The 24,572-nt window shown below is 42.3% G+C and overlaps 1 protein-coding gene across 2 annotated transcripts in view; it reads right to left on the reverse strand.

Moving 5' to 3' along the window:
* Positions 1-2,385: 2,385 nt before the first annotated feature.
* USP46 (ubiquitin specific peptidase 46) overlaps positions 2,386-24,572 on the reverse strand; it is a 59,422-nt gene continuing 37,235 nt past the window's right edge. For both annotated transcript variants that reach the window (XM_036892506.2, XM_057502225.1), the window contains exons 5-9: positions 19,854-19,930; positions 10,509-10,592; positions 8,378-8,575; positions 5,301-5,379; positions 2,386-4,470 (exon numbers count right to left, since the gene is read on the reverse strand). In XM_036892506.2, coding sequence (XP_036748401.1) covers positions 4,369-4,470; positions 5,301-5,379; positions 8,378-8,575; positions 10,509-10,592; positions 19,854-19,930 — 540 coding nt within the window. In that variant the 3' untranslated portion in view covers positions 2,386-4,368. The remainder of the gene's footprint in view (positions 4,471-5,300; positions 5,380-8,377; positions 8,576-10,508; positions 10,593-19,853; positions 19,931-24,572) is intronic.

A 24,572-nucleotide genomic window follows, 5' to 3' on the forward strand; every position in this document is an offset into this window, starting at 1 on the left:
CAGTGACAGAAGACCTTACACACCCAACATGACAGACGGGCAAATCAAGGCCTAGAAAAGACAAACACTTTCCTACAGTCTTCATGGCAGATAGATGGTGATTTTTCTGTGACTTTATTGTGGCTTCCCCAACAAACCTCTGTTCCAGCTCAGACAGGTTCAACTGAATTGCCTCCAGAGAAGATGGATAGAAACTGGAGTCTTAATGACACATTGTCCCTCTCCTGGCTTGTGGGTTTGTATTCGCATAATTGGGCCCAGGCAAATGCATTCAGATGAGTCACCTGCCCACACGTGAACCCCCTGAAGTGCCTGGTTGGGGGAAAAAGCATTTAGCAATTTAACAGTAAGATTGAGTCCCCATCCTGGGAGGCCACACCCCAAGACCACAGGACGAGGCCCAGCACCTGCCCCCTACTGGCACGCCAGTGTAGAGAGTGGTGTGCACTCAGCTGGGGGGCCCTTGAGCTCAAACTGCCCAGAAGCCTGCACCTGTCAGTCCACCAGGGCCAGGCCCACACAGCTGAAAGCCACTGCCTTATTTTGGGACTGTATCTTTTATTCTGTAACTGGTCAAGGAGATTTTTAAAGGCAAAGTCCCAGCTAAGCAATTCACTGTGATGCCTAAGATGCTTCTCCTGAGTCTTTTGTTTCACTGATATCCTCCATTTGCTATTCCCCAAATTCAGGTTTCTGGACTAATTCTGTTCATCTTACTCACTCAAAAAAGTAGTGAGTTACCTCCAGAATACTGACTTTATCAACCTTGACAGTAGCACCACCTTTATATATTACAATGACCAAAATGTTCTTTACATTTCCATGGCTTCAAAATTAAGTTTGGAATGATTACGTGGACATGAGACTTGCCAATAACTCACATTTTATAAAAAGGATTTTAAGTCCATGTGTGTAACATTACCCAGATGTAATTCTCTAGGAAGAGAATTCCTATTTTATTTATTTTTTTGCAAACAATTTTAGAGGCAGAGTGTTAAACTGATTGAAATTTCACAAGATTGACATTATTGCTTAAAGTGCTTAAATTGGTTACATTAAAAAAATTAGGGTACAGATTAAATAAAAACAACTGTTTTTTTAGCAACAAAATCAAATGCCACACAAATACAGTAACTATTTTGGTTATACAGAAATGGAAGCCAAAAATAAATTAATGTAATACTGGGAAACAATTAGGCAGAAATGTAGGAAACAATTTTCTCCGACCCATGCCATTTACATGAGTGAATCACAATAGTGCCAATAAATGCCTTGACCATATAAGAGCAAACAAGGGCAAAACATTTACTGCACAGTATTTTAGTACACATGAATATACAAAGTTGATCAAAATGCAATGTTTTAAGATAAAATCCATCTGTAATAAAGCTACACTCCAATATCTAAAATAAGCCCTAAGCTCCAGTTAGAACATAGTTCACTGTTAGGCATGCCCATGAAATCCAGGGTATCCATGAAAATATATGCATAGGGACTATTTCTGTCATTTTTTTTCCATTTCATCTGAAATCCAAAATATACCAAGCCATAGGACCAAGTATGCCTGGCTTCCTATTCCAGGCAACACCTTCTTGCGTTGCTCCCTGGCTCTCTTCAAGCCCGTCCACTTCACGGTGCCTCCGAATGTAAAATGCATCAACATGACAGGACTGAATGTCAGAATTATACTTCAAACAAATGCCTTTTTAATGTAATATACCATAATCTAGATGCTAAACTAGTAACCAATAAAGCAAATACTTCTTTTTTAAGTATAAAACACCCACCAGTTAGAAATACAGCAGGCCTACTCACTCCTGCCAGAAAATGACACATGAGTACCCTGGCCGTCGGAGGAGACACTGCTGGGCCTTTGTGCTGCCACTGACCTCAGAATGGCCCCGCAGAACCCACAGCGTTCTCTGCTCTGTGTGAGCAATGAAAAATGAAAAAGTGTTTGCATGCTCTGTCTTTACACAAAGTGAAATGGCCGGGGGAGTGGGGGTGGGAAATGTAGCTGCCTAGTGTTTTGTTTCATTTATTGAAGAGGAGAGGAGAGGAAGAAATTGTCAGCTCTAAAGTTTAAAAAAACTGATGGAGCGTCAGTGGGTAAGTGCAATTTGGTCTTTTCCCAACCTCTTTTTCCCGTATCACACAACCATTTTAATGTCTTGCATGATCTTCCATACTTATCTATTTTAAAAATCTGCCCATGAATACTGAATTTTAACTGACCCTTTCTATTCAATGGAATTAGTTAAGTCATTGCAAATAGCTCTTTATACATCAGAAAAAAAGTGTACTGAATCTATGATTTGGCATTTAGATATTACTTCTCTATGCTTCCAATTGAAACTTTTTCCCCTAATAAATTAGCTTCAAGAGTAATTTCAAAGATAACTTTAATACTTTTTCTTATGAATCAGTGCCAAATATATAAGATATCAACCATCATTCTTTTAAAATTTGTAACCTTCAATCAAATATATGGGTTATATATAGTACAAATAGTTCCCTAAATCAATGACCTTCAATTGGCAAGTGTCTCTCCTTAAAAACAGAATAAATACCACCTTCTAGGTAAGTGATACTGAATATGCTTAGTGGAGGAAAAAAAAGACAAAATATTTATAAATAAGAATTTGCCTCTAAATAAAGCAAGGTATGTTTTCACCACTTGTACAAAACAATAATGTGAAGATCACCCTATTTTTATCTTCTCCAGTAAAGAGTAAAACATTTCACTTTAAGTGTGAAAAAATGAATTGTTGGCATACTTAAATTCTGAGCAATTAACTGTTCAAGATATTTCAAAGATAAGAAATCCAGTTTTCATCTAGATAAAGTGCTATGCTCATAATTGTTGCAAAATGACCACTAACATTTCCAACTTCAACTTTAGTTCACATTATGCCAAACATTTGCATGTTCGTTTGCTGATTTATTAAGGTAACAATAGGTTCACAGTATGTTACAGGGTATGGACATCAACTGACTTCCAAAAGGAAGCAACCAAGATCTACGACTCAGGAGTGTTTGTAGGAAACCAAAGCCAGCTTAACGTAAAACACCAAACCAACCCTTTTAATAAAAGGTACCAATAATCAGATGTTCTAATAAATACATATATAACAAAAGTGAAAATGGTACAAGTTACTACGATGAGATGAGGTTCTTCCAAAAAACTCCACCTTGTCAAGCATTCTAGGAGTCTGAGCCAAAGAAACGCCATCATCTTGTTCGTTCCTGCACCTGCCCGCGGACACTTCCTTTGACCCACCTTCATACCCAGCTAGCTCCAGCACTGCCTCTGGGGAGGGCTCCATCTTAGCCCTGGGACTTGTCAGGGCCTCAGTTACAGGCTGGAACGTTCAATGAGGGAAGTTGTACAAGGCGGCAGATGGTGGTGGAGGTACAGAGCCTCCCCTCTTCCCGATGATGTTGGTACTGACCGGCTCAGCGGAGCTGTGCAGCCGCGGGGTGTCTCAACCCTACGACCACAGCCTGAGGGACACCAGGGTGACTGGGAAGATACCTTGGAAAGCTTAGCAGTGCCAGAGAAGAGACAGCTACAACTCACAGGACCTTACAGAAGAAAAGTGCCACTAGAAACAGCACATTTATTTTCCTCAAACTTGGTTCTGGTAGAAAGATTAAAACAGTGACTTTTCGCTGTCCACAGAAGCTCCCTCCTCTTGGCTTTGGCTGCCCTGGGCTCCACGCCGTCGCAGCTCCCAGAATCCTGGAGGCTAGATGAGCATAGCCTAGGCAGACACAACTGCGGTGAACAACTTCTCACCGTTCCACCTGGAGGATGGTTTCAGTATGGAGGTTACTCACTTTTAAACAATTCATTTGCACAAACTTAAAGCTATAGCGGCAGCCCTAAAAGGTGAACACCTACTCAGTTCTTCAGTCCTTCTGTCAGAAAAGAGGCAGAGAAGCTAAAAATGGGTGGCAATGTCTCCAGGGACAAGTTAAAGCAATGCACTGACAGGACACCCTGGAAGCCATTTAGGAAGTTCAGCAAAAACCCAAAATAAACTGTAGACATTTGCAGGAAATGTCGTTCTAATTCAGCAAGACATAGCCAGTGACATAGCATTTACCCCATCCTGAAATTAGCAACTGTTATTCATGTAAATCTTACCACAATCTGATTGCAGTTAACTCTACCTCAGATGAAAATAAAACCACACGTAGTGCTGCATGTAAAAAAACAAAGGAGGAGAGAGTCCAATAGCCAGACCGTTGACACTTGGATTAATACCACTGGTGGACCAATGGGGAAGAAGAAAGTCTGCAGAGAAACCGGGTACTAGTGCTTGAACATTTCCCCCACTTGAATTAGTCCTACAGCTCTTTAAGTTATTCTCTTGACTGATAGAATAAAATATATCCAGATTCTGAATTTTTTGATATATCTGATGTCAACCCATAGAATTCCTCAATAGCTTGGGCATCAATTTTCTGCAAAAGACAGAAAGAACAATTAATTGTTTAACAAGAGTGGAAGAAGGAAAGAAAAACTAATGGAATGTACAAGAAAACATAAGAAACACTGCTTGTTATAAAATCACAGTTGGGAACTTTGAATGGCAAAAAGGTAATTCCACTTGACAGAGGGATGTGATTACATAAGTGGCTAATCACTGGGGAAGAAAGCCACTCTTTACTCTATCAGCAACCACACGTGGGCACTCTTTAAAGCAGCCAGGACTCCCGTCTCTCGGGCTGGCACACTGGGCAGTCTTGGTCGGGTCGCCGGAGGGGCTGCCCCAGGGCTAACAGAGACTGTGTCTGTCAGGGTGGGATTCTTTCCAGCTAGGGTTCCCTTACAACAAAATCACAATATGGAATACTCTGGTGTAATATAAAGATTTTCAGGTTCAAGAGACTGAAAAAATATTTTAAAATAATAATCAGTACAAGAAAAGCTTGGTATCATGAATAATTTTAACACAACCTCAAAGTTATTATTTGGTTTATACCAGAGAGGGTTTCCATCATGGTAGGAAACTGGGCTTATATATAAATACGATTTACGGGGGCACAGAGATCCCATGTCTCTGGCTGAGCAGCTGCCCTAACAAGAACACAGTATTAATGAGTCCATGATTACACCCCTTTCTCCCTTTCCACAGAGAACAAGCAACAACAGAATTTAGTCTTGAGAGAAATGTAAGTTGTTTTCAAGTCAGACTATGGGAAAACATCCCTGTTTTGGAACATTCTACAGACACACATCCCCAAAATAGTGTCTATGCCCTACCCTACGGTAGAATAATCTGCATACCAACCTCTACAATGTCATCATCAAACAAAAGCCAGAAGCCATGGCTTTTCACAATAGTAATATAATGCCCACGATTAGGACCACTGGAAAAAAACAAACAAAAGAAAGTTACCAAGATAACATTTATTTCTTTATAAAACTCTATGTAGCTCTTTATAAGCAGTGATTTACTAAGAAAAAACCTTATTATCAGGACAGAGAACTTGGTATAGGTCATGTCTATGTCCACATTCATTTGGCCACAATTTGGAGAAACACCCAGGTGCGGGCACTGTGCTGGGCATAAGGAAGTGCAAAGATGAGTCAAACATCTATCTTCTAAGGACTCACACTCCAGGGGGGAAACAGACATTCAAATTCAACAAATATTAACAAATAATTACTGTATACCTACTCTGTGCCAGACCCTACTCTGACTATCAGCAAAAAAGCAGTGAACAGAACAAAGTCCCCACTTTCTTGGGCTGAGGGCTAGACAGGCAATAAATAAATTAAAATATAAATACATTTCAAGTGGTGGTAAGTGCCATGAAGAAGAATAGAGTAGACTAACAAGACAGTGTGTGAGAGAGAGAAGGTATCAGAGAAAAATTCCCAGAGGAAAATGGGGCAGGGGGGTGGGGCGGTGGACAGACAGGGATTATGGTAACGAGCTATGGGATTATATGATGGAAATTCCCGAATAGGGAAGAGCAAGTGCAAAGGTCTTGGTGGGACAGTAGGTTCTCAGTGTGCCTGAGAACAGCAAGGAAGCTAGAGCTGAGGGAGGCAGTGAGGGAAGCCAGAGAGGTGGGAATGGGGTATGGTTGAGATTTTGGACTTTGCTGTGAACCAGGAAGACAGTGGGGAATTCTGAGGAAGGACATATCTGATTTAAGCTTTAGAAAGATGTTAAAAATGTTAAACCATAACGGATAAAAACAAGTGCTAAAATAAAAGGTATATAGTATACAAAATTGGAAAAAATAGGAAGAACTATGTAGTTAGATTTGCCCAACTGAGGGGATTTCAATCCTACATCTAGTTTTGTTTTTTTCATTGCACCACTGAAGCTGAATTTCCCTTTGTTTGCTTTGTTTAAATACAAGATGATCCACATGACCTGTTCCTGCTCTTCTGCAACCTCCTCCGCCCTCTTCTACCTCCCGAGCCCCAGCCCACTCTACTCTCACTAGTCACCTCTTCACATCTTGGGCCTCTGCACTTTTGGCAACTCTGCCTGAAATAATCCTCCCCCAAAGTCTGCAGTCTTGGCCCATTTTCTCCCTTAGGCCTCTGCTCAAACGTTCCCTCGGAAAATAAATCTTTGCCAACCACCCTCCCCGAAGTGGTGCCCCCTGCTGCTCCCTCCTCGCCCGGTCAGTCCCCACGGCACTGACCCAGACTGTCAGCTTTGCAGAGGCTTGTGTGGCTGTGGAGGTGCAGGCTGGTGTATTTGTCACTTTCCCACTAGAGCCTCAGCTTCGTGCGGGCAGGGCCCCCAGGGGTCTTGTTCACTGCTGTATCTGCAGATCCTGCCATGGAACCCAGGAAACAAGGGTTCAAAAAATTCTTGTGGTAGAAATCAATGAAGGAGGCTGTATGCTCCTTCCTCCATGGTCCAGAAGGTCCTCAGCCAGGGCCCGGCTCCCCAGCCTAGAGCTTCCCAGAGCCCACAGCTGGAAGCCATCTGACCCCTGTGTGCAGGCCAGTCCTGCTCTGTGTATGAAAACAATCCTACCTCTAGGGGGGGAAGAATTTGAAGAATTCTAATTAGCAGCATGCGTGACTTGGCATCAACTAGCCCCTGCTCCCAGGGCTGCTCTGATCTTGTGTCCCCATTATAGAAACTATTATTTCAGAACCCAGCCCCCTACTTGCCCACCATTCCCCTAAATGGGTCTCTGCTTTGACCTCACCAGTGCTCCTAAGATCAGAGTCGGCACCTACAGAGACCCATCCTGAAACCTGTGCATACCCTACACACGTGAGCACCTCTGCTTCCCCGTGACCTGTCCCCACTGGCCCACTGCCCACCTGGCCACAGTGCCCGCCAGGTGCCAACACTGTGCCTGCCCCAAGACGCCTCCCACCCCCTGTGGTGGGGTCCTAGGACCCAGTGTTCACGGCTACTCTCCAGATCATGGGACCCCTGTTTTCTTTAAAAGAGTAACTGTTAGAACTACTCTTCAGGGAAAACACAAAGCTGGCTTAGAACTGGCTGATACATATAACTTACTGGGAACATGAGAAACTTCCCAGTGATTTACAGTTACTCTGCATGGGACAAAACACGAGGTGTTTCACATGTGAGGTTAGTTTCTTATACCATCACCACAGTCCAGGGTGAAAAGTCAATCAACCCATTCCTCCTTGTGAAACCACACATTCTCTTGGGAATGGTCTATCCACCCCAATCCAATCCATCCCACTTCTCCATTCTTACATGGTGGGATACAACATACTTGCTCAAAGGACTCTCAGCACAACTTTGCTTCTCCGTATCTAAGGGCTTTCTCTCTTTTTTTTTGAATATGTAGAAGGTTTTTCCTTACTATAGAATATCAAGGAAAGACTGAAAAACCGTAGAGAATATTTTTTGATAGTACATTTTTAATCGTTCAAAATTGCCAAAAAATTACTAAATTTAACCTACTGCTTCCAGTCTGTGTTCATACATCTTAAAATACCTATATAGTCAGATAATACCTATACCATCATCACAGTCCAGAGTAAAAAGTCAATCAACCCATTCCTATACTATATAGGTAACCTGGCTTTTTAATAATTAAAATCATAGTATAAACATTACTTCTCCATGTTAGTTTCAAACTCCTACTAAACATCACTTACATCCAGCAGAGATTTATCAAGTTATTTCCCCTTCCACAAAACATTCAGATCCTCATTATTATAATTTATCTTATATATGTAGGTAGGCATGTTTAGATTTATTTTGAGATGATAAAGAACTTGGAAGAGATGCCAAAAGTACCATGATTACCGAGTCTCACAGCCTGGGAATGGTGCTGCTGATGTATTTTGGCATGAGTACAAGCTTCACACTTCTCCCAAGTGTCCCACCACCCCACCTGCCCTCACCTGCCGCAGTGAACCACCACCGCAACCAGGTCGTACATGCGGTCCAAGTTCACGGCATCACTGGAGGTGTTGAAGAGCCGCAGTTCCAGCGGGAAGACCACGCGGTAGGACAGCTTGGTGTACCTGTGGAGCTGCTCCATGTACTTGAACCGCTTTAGATGCAGCGCCAAAATCATGGGCAACTTTTTCACTCTCATTCTAAGAAACCACAGAATAGAAAATCAGTGGTACCCAGTACCTGGTAAGGGAACAGAGCACCGCTGCCTGCACACATGGAGAGCAGGGGGCTTCTTAACAAACTTCAAGCCAGCAAATAACCAAATCATTTGCAAGAATAAAAGTATGCTCGCTTTTGTAGAGCTGACTTATCCCAGCTCAGCTAACTGAAGTACAGCCAGTGAGAGAAAAGTGCAACAGCAGGTCTCTGGTCCAAGGAGCCATTCCAGAATTTCTGTGCCAATAAAAATATGATGTGCAATTGCTCTCTGTTACTGCCCTCTTCCTCCCATGGAGGGACAATATTTGGACAATCCCCTCACTCGAGATCATGGAGAGGAGGTTTTGAGAAAAGGAAGTTGGGAAAAAGACAAGCAATTGGGTGTGGTCTGGGTTTCCAGGTTCTGAGGACTAGTGGCGACACTTCAGACATGGCGCTGCTGACCATCAGGAAACGGGGCATGCTAGGCTTGCTCTCATTCCTAATTCCTCTGCTCTTGGGCAAGTTATTTCCCCTCCCGAGCCCTCAGTTTCCTCATTCATAAAATGCAGGGGTTGGGTTTTGAGAAATTCTGCTGTAAAGGAACTTCTGTTTTCTCCTGTTTGATGTGGCATTTCCCCATTTTCATAAACACAGAAAGCATTTTTCACTAGGTAACCATTAATATTCCTTGGAAAAAGGCACAAAGATGCCCATTTGTGCAGATAACTCTGCCAGAACAGAGGATCTTCCAGGACCCCTGTTTTATGAATGTCCTGAACTAGGTAAATGCAGTTCAGTTTGTGTACATTTCAGTCTAGGTTATTTGAGAAGGACAGATTTTAAGAAAATTATTCAGTAACCTATTGAGGTTAAATCCTGTTCATGAAAATAAGCAAAATAACAACATCAACAGAAATACAAGAATTATTGACGACCCCATATTCTTCAGGAACACATGACATTTTAACATATAAAACCTCCAGGGCTGAAGAGGAAACACCTTCGTGTCCTGTAGGAAGACCTGGGCAGCAGATTTAGCTTGTAAGGATGGGGAGCAGAGGTGAGCTCCCCAGGCCATTAACAAAAGGTACCCACCACCTCCCCTAGGAGTGGCACAATGCCTACCTAACCTTTTAACATTTTGATACAGCAAGGAAGGTGAGCATGTCTAGGGGTGAAGAGCTAGGGAGCTGGACAGAGACGTCATTTTAACCTCAGCTCTAGATCCCTGAGGGTTTCAGACAGTTTTAGGCAGTAATGAACATCTGCGAGTTACCTTGAATATTTCACAACCACTGGCAGGGTAAACTGAACTCACAGGAAGAATACTAAAATGTCTAGTTTCTTGACTAGGATAATCTTGGACTGTCCAAGAGCTGCACCTGGTTGGTGCTGGTAAAACAGTGAGCAACCTTGGGTCCTCTATCAGTTCACAATGTGATGGCCTTGTTATTATCACCTATCCTTGTAACTGATGTTATTGATTCCCTGTGATTCCTTATTAAATGATTAACTTTTTAAGCTCTTAGGTTTCTAATAAGAAGTTCTAGTATTTAGGCAATACTAACAATATTGGGTGTCTATTCTGTGCTACACACTGAGTCCTTTTCATAATTTGTCTTTAATCCCAAGAGGATAGCAATTACATCTGATCACGACTTGCTTACCCAGCACAGTATCTGATACATAGCACTCAACAAATATTTGTTGAATGAAGGAATGAACACATAACTGAACAACTAGATGAAATGACAACTGCCCACAGTAGGCATTCTTATCCTAGTTTCACCAGGGAGGAAGGGAACTGACTTCTCCAAAGCTGCTGGGCCATGAGCCCATGGAACTGGGATTCGAAATCAGATCTGTCAGGCTCTGGAGTCTGGTCCCTTTTTGCAACACAAAGCCAGGCCCTGAGCGGAACCCTTCACGCACCTCTTCTGGGCCTCCTGTTTGCTGCAGCATGTTTCACAGTAATACTTCTGTTCACTACACAGAGTTTCTGTGTTGCTGAAGTCTCTGTAGAGAAAAATATTTCCAACTTAAAAACAAGGTCCAAAATTACTTGGTTTGCCATGTTTTAAATCCTCTGTTCCCTGTAGCATATTCTTAAGTGAGTGTGGGTGGAGAAGCAATGAGCAGAGACCTTCTCCCGAACAGGCACTATGACTGGGTATAATGGCCCCACAAGAGAATTTCCCAAGCTTTATTTAACGGGACAGAGACAGATATAAATTAGGATTTCCAACTGATTTAGGAAAAACTAAAAGTTTTGTAAGGAAATAATTTATAATACCTGTATACATATATGTGTAAACTGGAGATTAAAAATTTTCAAACTATATATAGCAAAAGCCCATCATTACTTATGGTCAGGCTTAAAAAAAGTCAATCACATAAAATTCAAGATGATATTATTGTACAGTTAATGAAAAACATGTCCCAGGTGGTCTATATTTTCCAACAGCGCAGAAGTAAACACGGTGAAAATTAAACACTATACAACTGCCCCTATATGGAACTAAGAGGCCCAAACCATCAGGAGATGACTGCTTGCCACCAACCCTCCTGCCCACACCCCAGAAAAACTCCAGCTTGCTTCCTTTTGAGAGCAAATGCCATTGTGATGTGTATCTGTATCTGCCTTATCATGAGGTTTGACTGCACTGCATATCGTTTTCATTTTTTAAATGTCAGCTTTTCATTCTTTTCTGGTCACAGAGATTCTACTTAACACCCTTTGGTACTGCTTTGAAGGCTGAAAAGAACATCCAGAAAATAATGACACCCTCAAGTCTTGAGAAAGTCTGATATTCCCTTATTCATAGGGAGTGACCTAGCATCAGGATGATCAGATTTTATTAAACAGAAATGTTACTTACATGGTGTTAATGACTCACCACTTAGAGCTTATCAAATAAAAACACAGACTGTTCATGCATTAAATCTCAAACATTTACTGACAGTGCTCTGGGCTTGGTGCTGGGGATTTGCTGCCCTCACACAGCTCATGGTCTAACAGACACATGTGAGGAAATTAAACATAAATCATTTCACATGATTCCCTTAGCTTAACCCCCAACAGTTCCTCGGCACTTAGGGATAAAATCCACATTCCTTGCCACTGCAGTCCTCAAACCCACTACTCTTCTGACCTCATCTCCCACCCCACCCCACCCCCATCCCCCTGCTCCTGCCCTCTGGAGTGCCACACTCTTCCTGCCTCGGGGCATTTGCAGGAGCTGCTTTCTCCACACTAACAGCTTCTTCCCAAATGCTTCCATGGCTCATGACCATGACATGTCAGTCGCCTCTTGGGAGAAAACATCCCTATCCACTCTCTCCAGCCCACCCACCCCCATCTTGTTCTGTCTTGTTTTCTTCTGAGCACTTATCACTATCTGAAACCATCCTCTATTCATTTCATTACCTGCCTCCCCTCTCAGTGGGCAGTGACCCTGTCTGTCTCACTCACCTCTACAGCCCAGCACTGAGAAGTGGTCCCATGCATCATGGCATTTAATATTTGCCGGCTGAATGAAGACAGAAGCATGTGTATCAGCCCAGCGGAAAGAAAGAACCAAGGAAGGAGATGTGAACTTGACCTGGGGTAACTCAGGAAGTTTCCCTGAGTAGCAGTATCTGAGTCAGGTTCTCAAAGAGGGAAAGTGTGCCTGGTGGGGAAGAGTCAAGCAGTCCGGATGGAGCGAATGCATGGCACAGCAGAAGAAGGGCTGGAGGGGGCTGAGAAGCAAGGAAACAATCTGGAAGTCACTTACACTCAACCCTCAAATTTTGATGCCTACACCAAAGGCTTGGTGTGCAATACAGACTCAGCTGAATGAATCTGGGCTGACTCTTCAATGGAGTAACTGACGTGAAATCTTCCCTCGCCTGCACAGGATTTACTCGGGTGGAATGGGGGGATGCCGAAAGAAGGGGAGGGGAGAGTATGGGTGATGGTGGGGATTCACAGCCTTGAAATGCCTACCACAGACAGTTTCATGCAGCTAAAGAAACTGAACAACCAAGGCAAGCACAGCCATTAACAAGGAAGTCAACACATTTTTAGCCCCACTTTTTTTCAAAGAAAGTTTTTGAAGTATTTATAGACTGGATAAAATGAGAGTTCCTTTGGCCATGATTCTCACCTGGCCCTGGTTGACTAGCTCACTGCACACCTATGGGCAATACATGGCTGTTGACTCTATATAAAGAACTCCACCCAGTGCTCTGGGCACGACACGGTGGCACGGCTGCAAGGCTGGAGAGCAGAGCGGAGGACAGAGGCCCAGAGGACGGCTGTTCAGGACTGTGCAGAGAGGCCCAGAGAACGGCTGTGCAGGATGGCTGTGCAGGCAGAGAGGCCCAGAGGACGGCTGTGTGGACAGAGGGGCCCAAGACAGAGACCAGCTTGCTGCATGCAGACTCGCTCTGAGTGAACAGCATTTTAGTGACTGACCTGCCATCTGGAAATAAAGTTGGGTATAACCCTTTCAACCCAATAACATTTTGCTATCAATTTCTTTGGTCACATTGAATCCATAGCGAACTTGCCCAGGGCTGAAACCCATTGGCAAGACAATTAGCATAGTCGGCCGGATTCATTGTTGACCAAGGAAAAGGACAGGCTGCCTTTATGGGAGGGGTAATTCAGCGGGCTGCCCCTGTGAATGGGGAGACATTGGATTGTCCCCCAGTTGGTATGTGGTATGTGGTACAAGGTGGCTTGCCTCCTAGAGGACTGGGCCCCACCCCAAGTGGGGTGGAGATGACACCTGAGTGGAGGTGACACCTGAGGCTGTAGGGGTGGCCCTTGGTATAGTAAGCAGATCCTTTGAGAAGCAGAGTGCCTGTGGGGTAACAGGGACTGTGGGTTGGCTGCTTCTCACAGTCTTAAAAAGGTCTACAGAGAACCTTGAGCTGTAAACTTCTATGGATGCCCTGAGGAGGGAGATGGCCTTGACGCGGGAGGAGGCAGCACGAGAGTGCCGGCAGCAAGGTGCCATTGGAGACGAGACGGCAGCGCTGCCAGGTGTTCTGAAGATGGAAGAGGCCATCAAGGAAAAAGACGAACTCCTGAGGGAAGCACAGGCGGAGGTGGCACAAGAACGTCAGCTGTGAAGCATTGAGCTGAAGGTAGGAGACCTTCTGAAGACTGAGGTAGCATTGCTGCGAGGCACAGTAGAAAAGGTGAAGGTTGTAGCAGAGGAGGCACTCGGGAGAGGAGAGAGAAAGGAGCCTTCAGCCCCAGAAATGGAGAAGCTGGGGAAGGATGAAGGGACGGCGCCTCCAAGTATTGAAAGCACGCCCAGTGGTTGTAGAGAAAATAAAGACCCAGCAGCTGAAAGTTCCCCAAGGAGAGGAGCGGCCCCTCCTCAGGTCGTGGAGCACTCTATGGTCCGCCCCTATACTCAGGCTGAGCTGGTGGCTGTGGGACTTGGGGGTGGATGGAATTGTTCTGTCAGGATCAGAGATGGGAAAGCTGTCTTCCCTGACAGTGCAGCCTGCCCTTGAGGCAGTGATTACAAAATGCGAGGTGACACATACAGTAGCTGAAAGAGATAACCTGGAAAGAAATAAGAGCTGTTACTCACAGGAGGAATTTGAGGGGCCTCGTGAGGCTTACGAGGACCCAGATGTGGGTTGATTTGATATGGGCAGGAGTAGATGGAAGGAAATTAGAGGGGAAGCTAAATAGGATCTTACTGGAGCTATGGCAACAGCTGAAACCGGAGCAGCAGTTCCAGCCATTAAGACCAAAGAGGCAGAGGTCAGAGACAGAGCCACGAGTCTGGCCTGTGTGTCTGCAAGACTTTTTGCTGGAGAAGCTGGAGAACAATGTTCGAGTTTCCTTGCACAGGGACCATTGCAGAGGACTAAGGGCACATAGATTGAGAGGAGAGAATCCTGGAGGGGTGGAGTATAGATAAAATGGGAGTTCCTGTGGCCAGGATTCTCACTTGGCCCTGGTTGACTGGCTCACTGCACACCTGTGGGCAATACATGGCTGTTGACTCTATATAAAGAGCTCCACCCAGTGCTCTGGGCACAACACGGTGGCACAGCTGCAAGGCTGCAAGAGAGGAGAGCACAGGCCCAGAGGAAGGCTGTGTGGGACAACTGTGCAGAGAGGCCCAGAGGATGGCTGTGCAGACAGAGGGCCCAGAGGCAGAGACTGGCTTGCTGCATGCAGATTTGCTCTGAGTGAATGAGATTCTAGTGACTGACCTGGAAATAAAGTTGGGTATAGCTCTTTCACCCCAAGAACGTTTTGCTGTCAATTTTTTTGGTCACATTGAAACCATAGAGAATTTGCCTGGGCTGAAACCCACTGGCAAGACAGACCCAGATTGGAAGATATACAGTAAAAATTAGTACCTAATGTAAAACCCGATTTACAAATAACCACCATCCTGCCCAGCCCCAGCTGGCTGGAGGCTCAATGCCAAGAGAGGCAGGGTGATGCTGTTAGGGCATCTGTGAGCTGAGAACTGGAAAGTGGGACTGAGTTAGGAAAGGCAATGACCCCAGCAGGCAATGGTGAGGCACAGCAGGTCTGTCAGTTGACACTGTACAGTTGTTGGAACAAAAACCAGGCCACAAAGGTTGAGGAAACTTTCAACAGGAAAGTCAAAGAGGAGAAAGAGGGTAGAGAGGCCTTCCTGAGAGTTGGGATAAATTACCAAAGCACAGAGGCTGATGGAAAAGTGAAAACTCTTTGTATTTCTTTAAAAAGTCATACTATCAATAAAACATTATTCAAAAATGTATTTCAGGAAGCAATCTAATAGGAAACACAAGTCTTTATAAAGGAAACTATAAAACCTATGTAAATATATACAAGAGTACTTGAAAAATGAAGAAACACTGCATTCCTGGATGGGAAGGCTCTCTGTTGTAAAGTCAGCTATTGTGTCCAAGTTAATGTCTACATTTTTAATTATGATCTTAACTTGTCCACACAACAGTTTAAAAGAGGATTTGGAAAAAAAAGTCTCGAACAATGATTCCCAGTAATTTTCATGTCGTGATCCACATAGAAAATGATACTAGAGGACTGCTGCGGTAAACCAACACAGCTGCTCCCACGGCTAGCCACAGGGCTCTGGCACCTCCAGGCTCTGCCTAACCTCCCAGAAACAGAGAGGTCTATACACCCCTGTAACTTATTTTCCTGGCACACCAGTTGGAGAGCTTTGAAAACAATCACAAGGTCTAATGCCACCCCTTTCCCCCAACCCCTCCAACCTCCCCCACCCCCCACCATCAATTACATCAGAATCTCTTCAGGTAGAATCCAGGCATTCCTGTTCTTAAAGCTTCCCAGGTGGTTCCAATATATGGCCAAGGCTGACAGCCCTATTCCCAAAGCTTTGCAAAGGTTACTATGCCTTTGAATCACCTGCAGAGCTTGTCAAAATGCAGATGCCAATTCATTCATTGCTGGGGGAGACCTGAGATGCTGCCCTTCTAGTGAGATCCCACATGGCTCAATGGTGCTTGTCCACAGACCCCTGTTTGAGAAGCAAAGATCTAGAGCAATGGTTCTCAAGCATTGCTGTTACTAGAATCACCCAGAACATGAATTAAAAGTAGAGACCCAGACTCACCAACACTGAATATGGGTGGGCCCCTATTTTTATCAACTTCTCCAAGTGATTCTGATACACACTAGAGCATTAAAGATTATAAAAAGAAATCCATGAGAAAGACATATGTCTCAGATATTAGAAAATACCCTACATATATCAATAACCAAACTCAAAACACAGGTCAGAGAAGCAGAACAAACTAATAAATAAGCAAGTGGCAATGGATGTGTGGTAGGGATGTATATGAACTCAGTACATAAAAGAACTTTCTCAAAATAAGGAGAAAAGGAATTGTTTTATAAAGATTAATTTTTACACACCTATGTTTACTGTAGCATTATTTATAATAGCCAACATATGGAAGCAACCCAAGAGCCCATCAATAGATGAATGGATAAAGAAGAGGTGGTACATATACACAATGGAATATTATTCAGCCATAAAAAAGATGATCTTGCCACTTGCAACAACATGGATAAACCTAAAGGTTATCACGCTAAATGAAATAATTCAGACAAACACAAACATCATATGATTTCACTTATATACGTGGGATCTAAAAAGCAAAACAAAAAAGAAACAGACCCATAAATACTGACAAGAATGTCGGTAACCATAGGGGAGGGGTGGGAGGATGGGTAAAATAGCTGAAGGGGTTAAAGAGGTACAAACTTCAAATTATAAAATAAATTAGTCATAGGAACACAAGTATAGCATACAGAATATGACAAATAACATTGTAATATCTTGGTATGATAGTAGGGGGTAACTATATGTACCAGGGTATTTAGTGATGTATATAGTTATCAAATCACTACGTTGTACATCTGAAACCAATATAATATTGTATACTAACTGTATTCCAACAAAAAAAATTTTTTTTAAGATTAATTTTAAAAAATAAAGCTTTGAGAGACTTAAAAGGTCCCTTTCCTCCTAATACCTACGTGGCTTCCCTAGCACTGTGAGGATGGGCATTTACAATGAGACAAAGACAGAGGAAGGGAAAGTGGCTCCAGAATACCAGGCACTGAGCAGAAAGCTACATTTCTGTGAAGGAGCCACAGGGAAGGACGAAGGTACTGAAGTGGGAAACAAAAGATGCCCAAAAGGCCACGGAAGGCTAATCAAGATAAACTTCACATTTTTTAAGTTTTTGCTTGAGGCCATCCTTGAACTTTTCAAAAGACCCCCAAAAAAAACCCCTTCTCAGTGTTCTCTGATGATACAGATGGCTCACCTTGCCCAAGACACAGTACTGGGGTTTGAGATACTAGAATTATAGTTCAGGTACAATAGGGACTTAGTGACTCCTCTAGCCCTGTATTCTGAATTTGATCACTATTTATATCATCATTTCTCTGTGAGAAAAGTTCAGACACATAGTGATCAACACCTAAAGCCATCCTGGAAGTAAGGGGCAGATAGCTTACATTCAAATCCCACAATTTTAGCTTGGCTTCTAATTTTTTTCATCATCAAAATAAGTGAAAGATAAAATATCACATCAGGAGAGATATACAGATGTCATGTGAAGAAGAAAATTCATAATTCTAATTTTAAAAAACAAACCCTCAAGAATGCAAAGCAAATTAAACCATGAGAAGAGCCAAAAAGATCAGGATTATTTCTCCTCTGTTGTTTCAGAAAAAGCTGGCATCATTTATTCCCCAGGCCTTGCTCCTGCACTTCATTCTACTGGCATGGCCTGGAAGGCTGTCACTCCCACCCCAGAACTCTCAATGGCGCATGGCAGGCTTGCAGGCTTCTCCGCAATTACACTGGGGAGGTGAGATCTCAGGCATGTGTGACAGCAGCTATAGGTAAGCCAGTGGGGTCTAATTTAGGGCTAATGTCAAATGCGGGTGGGCAGACACTCTGAGAGTATCAGCCTGGACAGTCTAATCAGATGAGAATCTAATGTTGTTTAAAAGGCTCCGAGGCTGTACTCATCCAATGCAGCTTCAACATCTCCAAACGCCTCTAGCCTGCCTTCACCAAGTAAGCAGTATGACCAGTATGTATATACACTTCTCCAGAAAAAAAACAGAAACATGAATCTGGGTTGCATTTCTTTGTAACAAGGTTCCCAAGGATTGAAATAACTAACCAGTTAGCCCTTTACCTGGTGAAGATCTCAAAGCTACAGCCACTGCCATCTGCCCTTTTGAACAGCCCAGGAATTTCTCAGAAGGGAGGGGAAGCAGTCAACGTCCTAACTCAATTCCACCCCTCCCACCTCCCCTCTCAAAAAAGGGGGATGGGCAAATAACACCTTTCCTCCCATTCCCTCATCTGCAACTACAGCTGGCACAACCTTGACTATTTCCACTCCCTGTGATCATAAAACCTTGGAGAAATAAAAATGGCTTCTTTGCATAGGAATATTAGTGACTGATGCCATAAAAAGAACCATTCAGAAGAAGAAGCCATCCTAGCCTACAAAACACTTCACAAAGAGCTAGTTAACTTGTCCTAGATACCCGGACCAAAGGCATCTGGAGACTAAGGGTGAAATGCCAAAGCAACAGAAGTGCTGAGATAACTAGGCAACTATAGTGCAGGCAGAGGGGAGGGGACCGAAGACCCCAGGGGAATGGAGACCCAGTCCCATATACTACACCCAGGTGAGCCAGGAAGCCCTTTGCCCTGAAAGATGACTCTCTGGCAGTTGACCACCTCAGCAAGCCCCTTTAATTTATCCTTCCAGAAGGTTCCAGGTAACCTGGACTCCTTTACTGACAGTGCTGTCACCTGATTACTACTGATAAAAATCAACAGTGCTGTGTTACAACGCTATAAAACATCTGTGAGCCGCAGTATCCTAAGCAATGGGGAGGCTTTCCCTGACCACTCAGTCTACACTCGCCACCCCCACCACCTGCCACCCGCCACTCTCTGGACTCATTTCATTTCCCTCAGAGCACTGATCGGATCATGTGCGGATTCCCTAGAATGTAAGTGCTGTGAGAGCAGGGACTGTGTCCGTTCACTCCTCTATCCCCACTGTCTAGACCAGGGCTGGGCTGATTATAAGCCCCCCATGACCTCGTGCTGGAAGTCAGAGAGGAAAGAAGGGATTGAGAAGGGGAAAAAAGAATCATGTCTTTATTCCAACTCTGAGCACATTTTAAACATACACATCAATATGCAACCCCATGGTAATCCTGGGTGTGCACTGTTCTTATGCTCTGGGCTCCTTACCACTCTCAAACCTAACAAGGAGGGTTTTCTTTCCACCAATGATCTCCATACAGTGCTGAAAGATGGAGAAAAAGGCAATTCCCTCATGGTTCTCAGTGCAAAGGTGCATACTTTTTAAAATAATAGATTAGCTTAGAAAGAGTAATGGTAGGCAGCCGTAGCACTGTGTGATTGTGTGTGCATGAGAGACAGAGAGACTGATGAAAACCAAAAGCACAAATTGATATTAAAGATTAAAAACTTATTTTTAAAATTAGTGACTAATGACTTCTACTCAATCCTCTCTCTTCTCAGCAGACTCTTCTCCAGACCACATATGCTTATTTTTTATTTCTCTTGGGAAGAAAGAAATAGAAAATAATAGGATTATGTTGGTCTAACAGGAAGACTACAGGATCTCCTGAAAATACAGGATTCCTCCCCCCACTTATTTACTAAACTACTGATAAGCTCAGACCGCAGTCAGAATTCATGAGGTTACCTCAGACAGTGGGTAATAGACGTATTCTGCTCCACATCAACAGAAAGATCAAGAAAATCTTCATCTTTGCTGCTAACCTGAAGCAAAAAAAAAAAAGAAAGAAACTGTTAGGCACAAAATACACAATAGACATAGTAGATAAAACTTTAAACACTTACAAGTAACCAAAACCCAAATTGCTGTAATAATGTGCAGTTTGGGGTACTCACTGGCAATAAGGGTTACCTTGAAAGAAACCCAATCTAGAGAAATTCCCAAATTCTCAATTTAACCTTATCCCTATCCCAGCTCTGATTCAGAACCTTTAATGCTGAAAACTCAACCAGATTTCACTTCCATTCCATTCATTTCCCTCATTGTTTCATAGGAGGAAGTATCAGACAAATGTCCACACAGCCCAAACTGGCAGAATAAAAATAGAAAAAGAAAAAGGACAAGAGACTTAGAAAACCCACTACTCAGCTGATCAGCCCTTCATGAAGCTGTCTGCACTTTCTACTAGGCCTTTGAAATCACACCCTTCCCCCCGTGCCTACTCAGACTCTGTGTGGGGCCCTGGGAGCTTCACGTGCAATGTGCTGGACACTCACACTAGTCACCCATTCAGCTGTCCCTTAGCCCAGAAGGGGCTGCCATTTGCAAAGCCCTGTAGGGCCTGTGATAGCAATTGACCTGGCACAGGCCTGGGGCCTTACTCTGGGCCACTCTCCATGGTACCAGCCACTGGCCCAGGTGTTTTTCAGTGACCCACAGTTTACACCACACCAGTTGTGGGTCTCCCACTGATGGAAGCTCCCTCATGAGTACAAGCTTACATTCCAGCAGTTCAGAAGCAAGCCTGGTATTTACACTGTCTTGGAGTGTGAGGGACAGACTAGCCCAGCAACAACCTTGAAGTCCCAGTCAATTGGCAGCAAAATGAAAATAATATTCTTAAGTGTGACAACTTTCCTACGACCCAGTACTCCACTGCTAGGAAATGATCTAAAGAAACATTCAGAGATGTGGCCACAACTTTTTATACTTTCATTAGCATACACAGAATGGGTATTGAAACAGACTGTCCTGCATTATATCCTGTCCCTGCTACTTGTTAAGTGGATGACTTCAGGCTAGTTCCTTAGCCTCCCCATGCCTCAGTCTTCCCAGCTGTTAAGTGGGGACAGTAAGAGTATCTATTTCTTAAGGTCGTTGTAAGGATGAAATAAGACAACACTTACAAAGTACTTTGAAAAGTAAGCATTTAATATGTCAGGAATGGGTAAAAAATTTTAAATGGCTTAAAATGGTCAAAGAGTTGGGAACTGTTTATGACATTGGGGGTATCATATTAAATGAACAAGTAGGCTATACAACTACATATAATTTCAATTTTGTATATAAAAGATGTGTATATTTACACACATACACCTGCTCTACCATACTCCTTTAATTTTTTTATGACACTTATTAGTTATGATAGAATGCACAAAAGGCCCCAAATCTTCACCACTGCCTACATTGGTTTGTTTGCCACATGACTTTACAGATCCTCTCATCAAGAGTTATACTTCCTTGAGTCTGAGTTCAGTCACGTGACTTGCTTTGGCCAGTGGATGTTGGATGACGTGTAGTAAGCAGAGGCTTGAACTGGCACTTGTGAAATTGCTTACATTTTTGTCACAACAACAAGGATAAGCCCAGGCTAGCCTACTGCTCCCAGGGAGAATAGAGAACTATTGAAGAGAGCTATTCTCACTAAGAGGCCCCAGACAAGTCCAGTCTAGAGCAAAACCCCCAGCTGGCCTGCAGACACACAAGTGAGCCATCTAAAATACAAACACACAAGTTCAGCTACGTCCAGCCTAGATCAGCCAAGCGTTGGCTAGCTCAGAGTTGCAGGAATTATAATAAAAATAGTTCACTTAAGCCTCAGAGTTTTGGGTTGATTTGTAACAAAGCAATAGATAACACACACAACTACTTAACATTATGAATGTTTTCTTTTTATTTATCTGTCTCTCCCATACAAATATGAAAGTTCAATACACTGGCTTCAGTAACTGTCTGGAAGTAAGAGCCTATCATTCCAACACTCTTCTAGAAAACTATAAACTCAGATACTATAAATAAAAGCGGCTACCTGAAAGCATTAGAGAGTAAATGCTAACAGGCAGATGGGTAGTCCTTGGAGGGGACAGTGGCACAGAATGAGTGGCTGGTTTCACAGCCTTTATCTGGGGGGTCTACAGCAGAACAAATGCAGTCTTTCTGGTCTAGACACCAGAAAACTGAATCTGGGAAACCATGTCCGCTGGAAAGAAGGAAAAGAATCTGAGAGGGTATCCCTAACTATGTCTGGTCACATCTTTGGCTGAACCCTGAGCCACACAGGCACAGTGTACATGCACACCAACTCAACTAGAGACAAAAGGGTGATAAAAGATTCAAGCTGCCACCTAAGAAACAGGGTTTGTAGTTTGAGTCCAGCCAAATAACTGCCTGTAAAAACTAAAGAAAATGCAATACTTAATGATAAGAAATAACAGAATCCATAGTCTCTCAAAACTTTACATTCTCAATGTCCTAAATTTATAAGATTATAAACTTATAATATGTGAAGAACCAGGAAATGGATAACATTCTGAAAAAACAATTGAGACATATTTTGGGATGATCTCAACGTTGGAATTAGCAGACAAGGATTTTAAAGAAGATAATATAATTATTTTTGGTAAAATGAAATATATTCATAATGAACAAAAAATAAGAAATCTCAGCAGAGAAACAAACAAAAAATCAAATAGAAATTCTAGAACTGAAAAATTAATATACTGGATAGACAATAACAAACTGGAGATAGAGAAAAGAGCAAATGGACTTGAAGACAGATCAATGGAAATTATCCAATGAGAAGACTATAGGGAAACAAAGATTGAAATAAAAGTTAAACACTCAGAGACCTGTCAGATGATATCATACATGTAATTGGAGTCCCAGAAGAGGAGGAGAGAATACGGCAGAAAAACTATTTGAAAAATAATGGCTGAGTATTTCCTAAATCTGGTGAAAAATATACATTTACAGATTAAAGATACTCAACAAACACTAACAGGTTAAATTCAAAGAAGGCCAACCAAGGCACATCATAGTCAAACTACCTTAAACCAAAAGCAAAGGTAAATCTTAAAAACATACAGAGAAAAATAACCCATTATAAAGGAATGATTCAACTGGAAACTGACCTCTCATCAGAAATTATGGAGGGCAGCTGACAGTGGAACAGAATATTTAATGTGCTATAAAAAAAAAACTATCAATGCAGAATTCTTATATTCCATAAATACATATCCCTCAAGAATGAATGAAAAATGAAGAGAATTCATCATTAATAGACCTGCACTACAAGAAAAGTTAAAAGAAGTTCTTCTAGTCAAAGGGAAATAATAACAGATGGAAATCTAGATCCTCAAGAAAGTATGAAGAGCATCAAAAATGGTAATTGTGACATTGTCCTCTGGGGTTTATAATATACATAGTGAAATACATATAAGAACTAGAGCATAAATGACAAGGTAGGGCAGGGGTGGAAGGACTACACACCTACCCAGTCATAAGCTTTCTGTGTTTTATGTCAAATAGTAACATTAGTAACTGTAAGTAGATGGTGAGAAGTGAAGAATGTACACTGTCATCTTTAACAGTCACTTAAAAACAACATACAAAGATATACTATGGTGAAACTGAAAATGGAATTGTAAATACACACACACACACACACACACACATATGATCAAAATTTTTTTTAAGTGGATAAAGAGAAACAGAAGTACAAAAAACTGAGGGGGGTAATAGAAAACAAGTAATAAAATGGAAGCCCCAAACCCAATCATATCAATAATTACATTAAATATCAATGGAATAAACATTTCAAGTAAAAGATAAAATTTCAGAGTGGATCTTTTTAAAAAGTAAGGCCAGCTATATTCAATCCATAAGATCCATATTTTAAATATAAAGACACAGATTGAAAGTAAATGGATGAAAAAAGATACACTATGTGAAGAGTTAACATAAGTATGTAGAAAGTTTTATTAATATCAGATAAAGTAGATTTTAGACAAAACTATTGAGACAAAATGAAAAATGGTATTTCCTAAAAATTGAAATAAATTTCTAGTCAATTTACTAGAAAAAAATAATAACAGTATGGAAGTTCCTCATAATAGAGCCTCAAAAATACATGAAGCTGAAACAATATTCACCAACGAAAAGGAATAAACTACATGCTACAACACACATGAGCCTGAAAACTGTTCTGTAAGTGAAAGAAATCAGACACAAAAGACCACATGGTGCAAGACTCCATTTGTACGAAATGTCCAAAAAAGGTAAATATCCATAGAGAGAAATTAGATTATAGGTGGCCTGGAGCTTGCAAAAGAGATTAACTGCTAGATACAAGAGATCTCATTGGTGTAATAGAAATGTTTCAAAACTGGATTATGATGTTAGTTGCACAATTTAGCAAATTACTTAAAAAAAAAAAGACACAATGGGTGAATTTTATAGTATATGAATTATATACCTCAACAAAGCTTGTTTTTTAAAGTGAAAAACTCATAAAGCAAAAACTGACAGATTAGAAGGAGAAATAAGGCAATCCCACAATCAGATATTTTAATACTCCTTGCTCAGCAAGAGACAGAAAAACTAGGGGGGAAAATATCAAGAAAAACA

This window comes from Manis pentadactyla, chromosome 5, assembly GCF_030020395.1.
Source record: "Manis pentadactyla isolate mManPen7 chromosome 5, mManPen7.hap1, whole genome shotgun sequence".
Taxonomy (NCBI): domain Eukaryota; kingdom Metazoa; phylum Chordata; class Mammalia; order Pholidota; family Manidae; genus Manis; species Manis pentadactyla.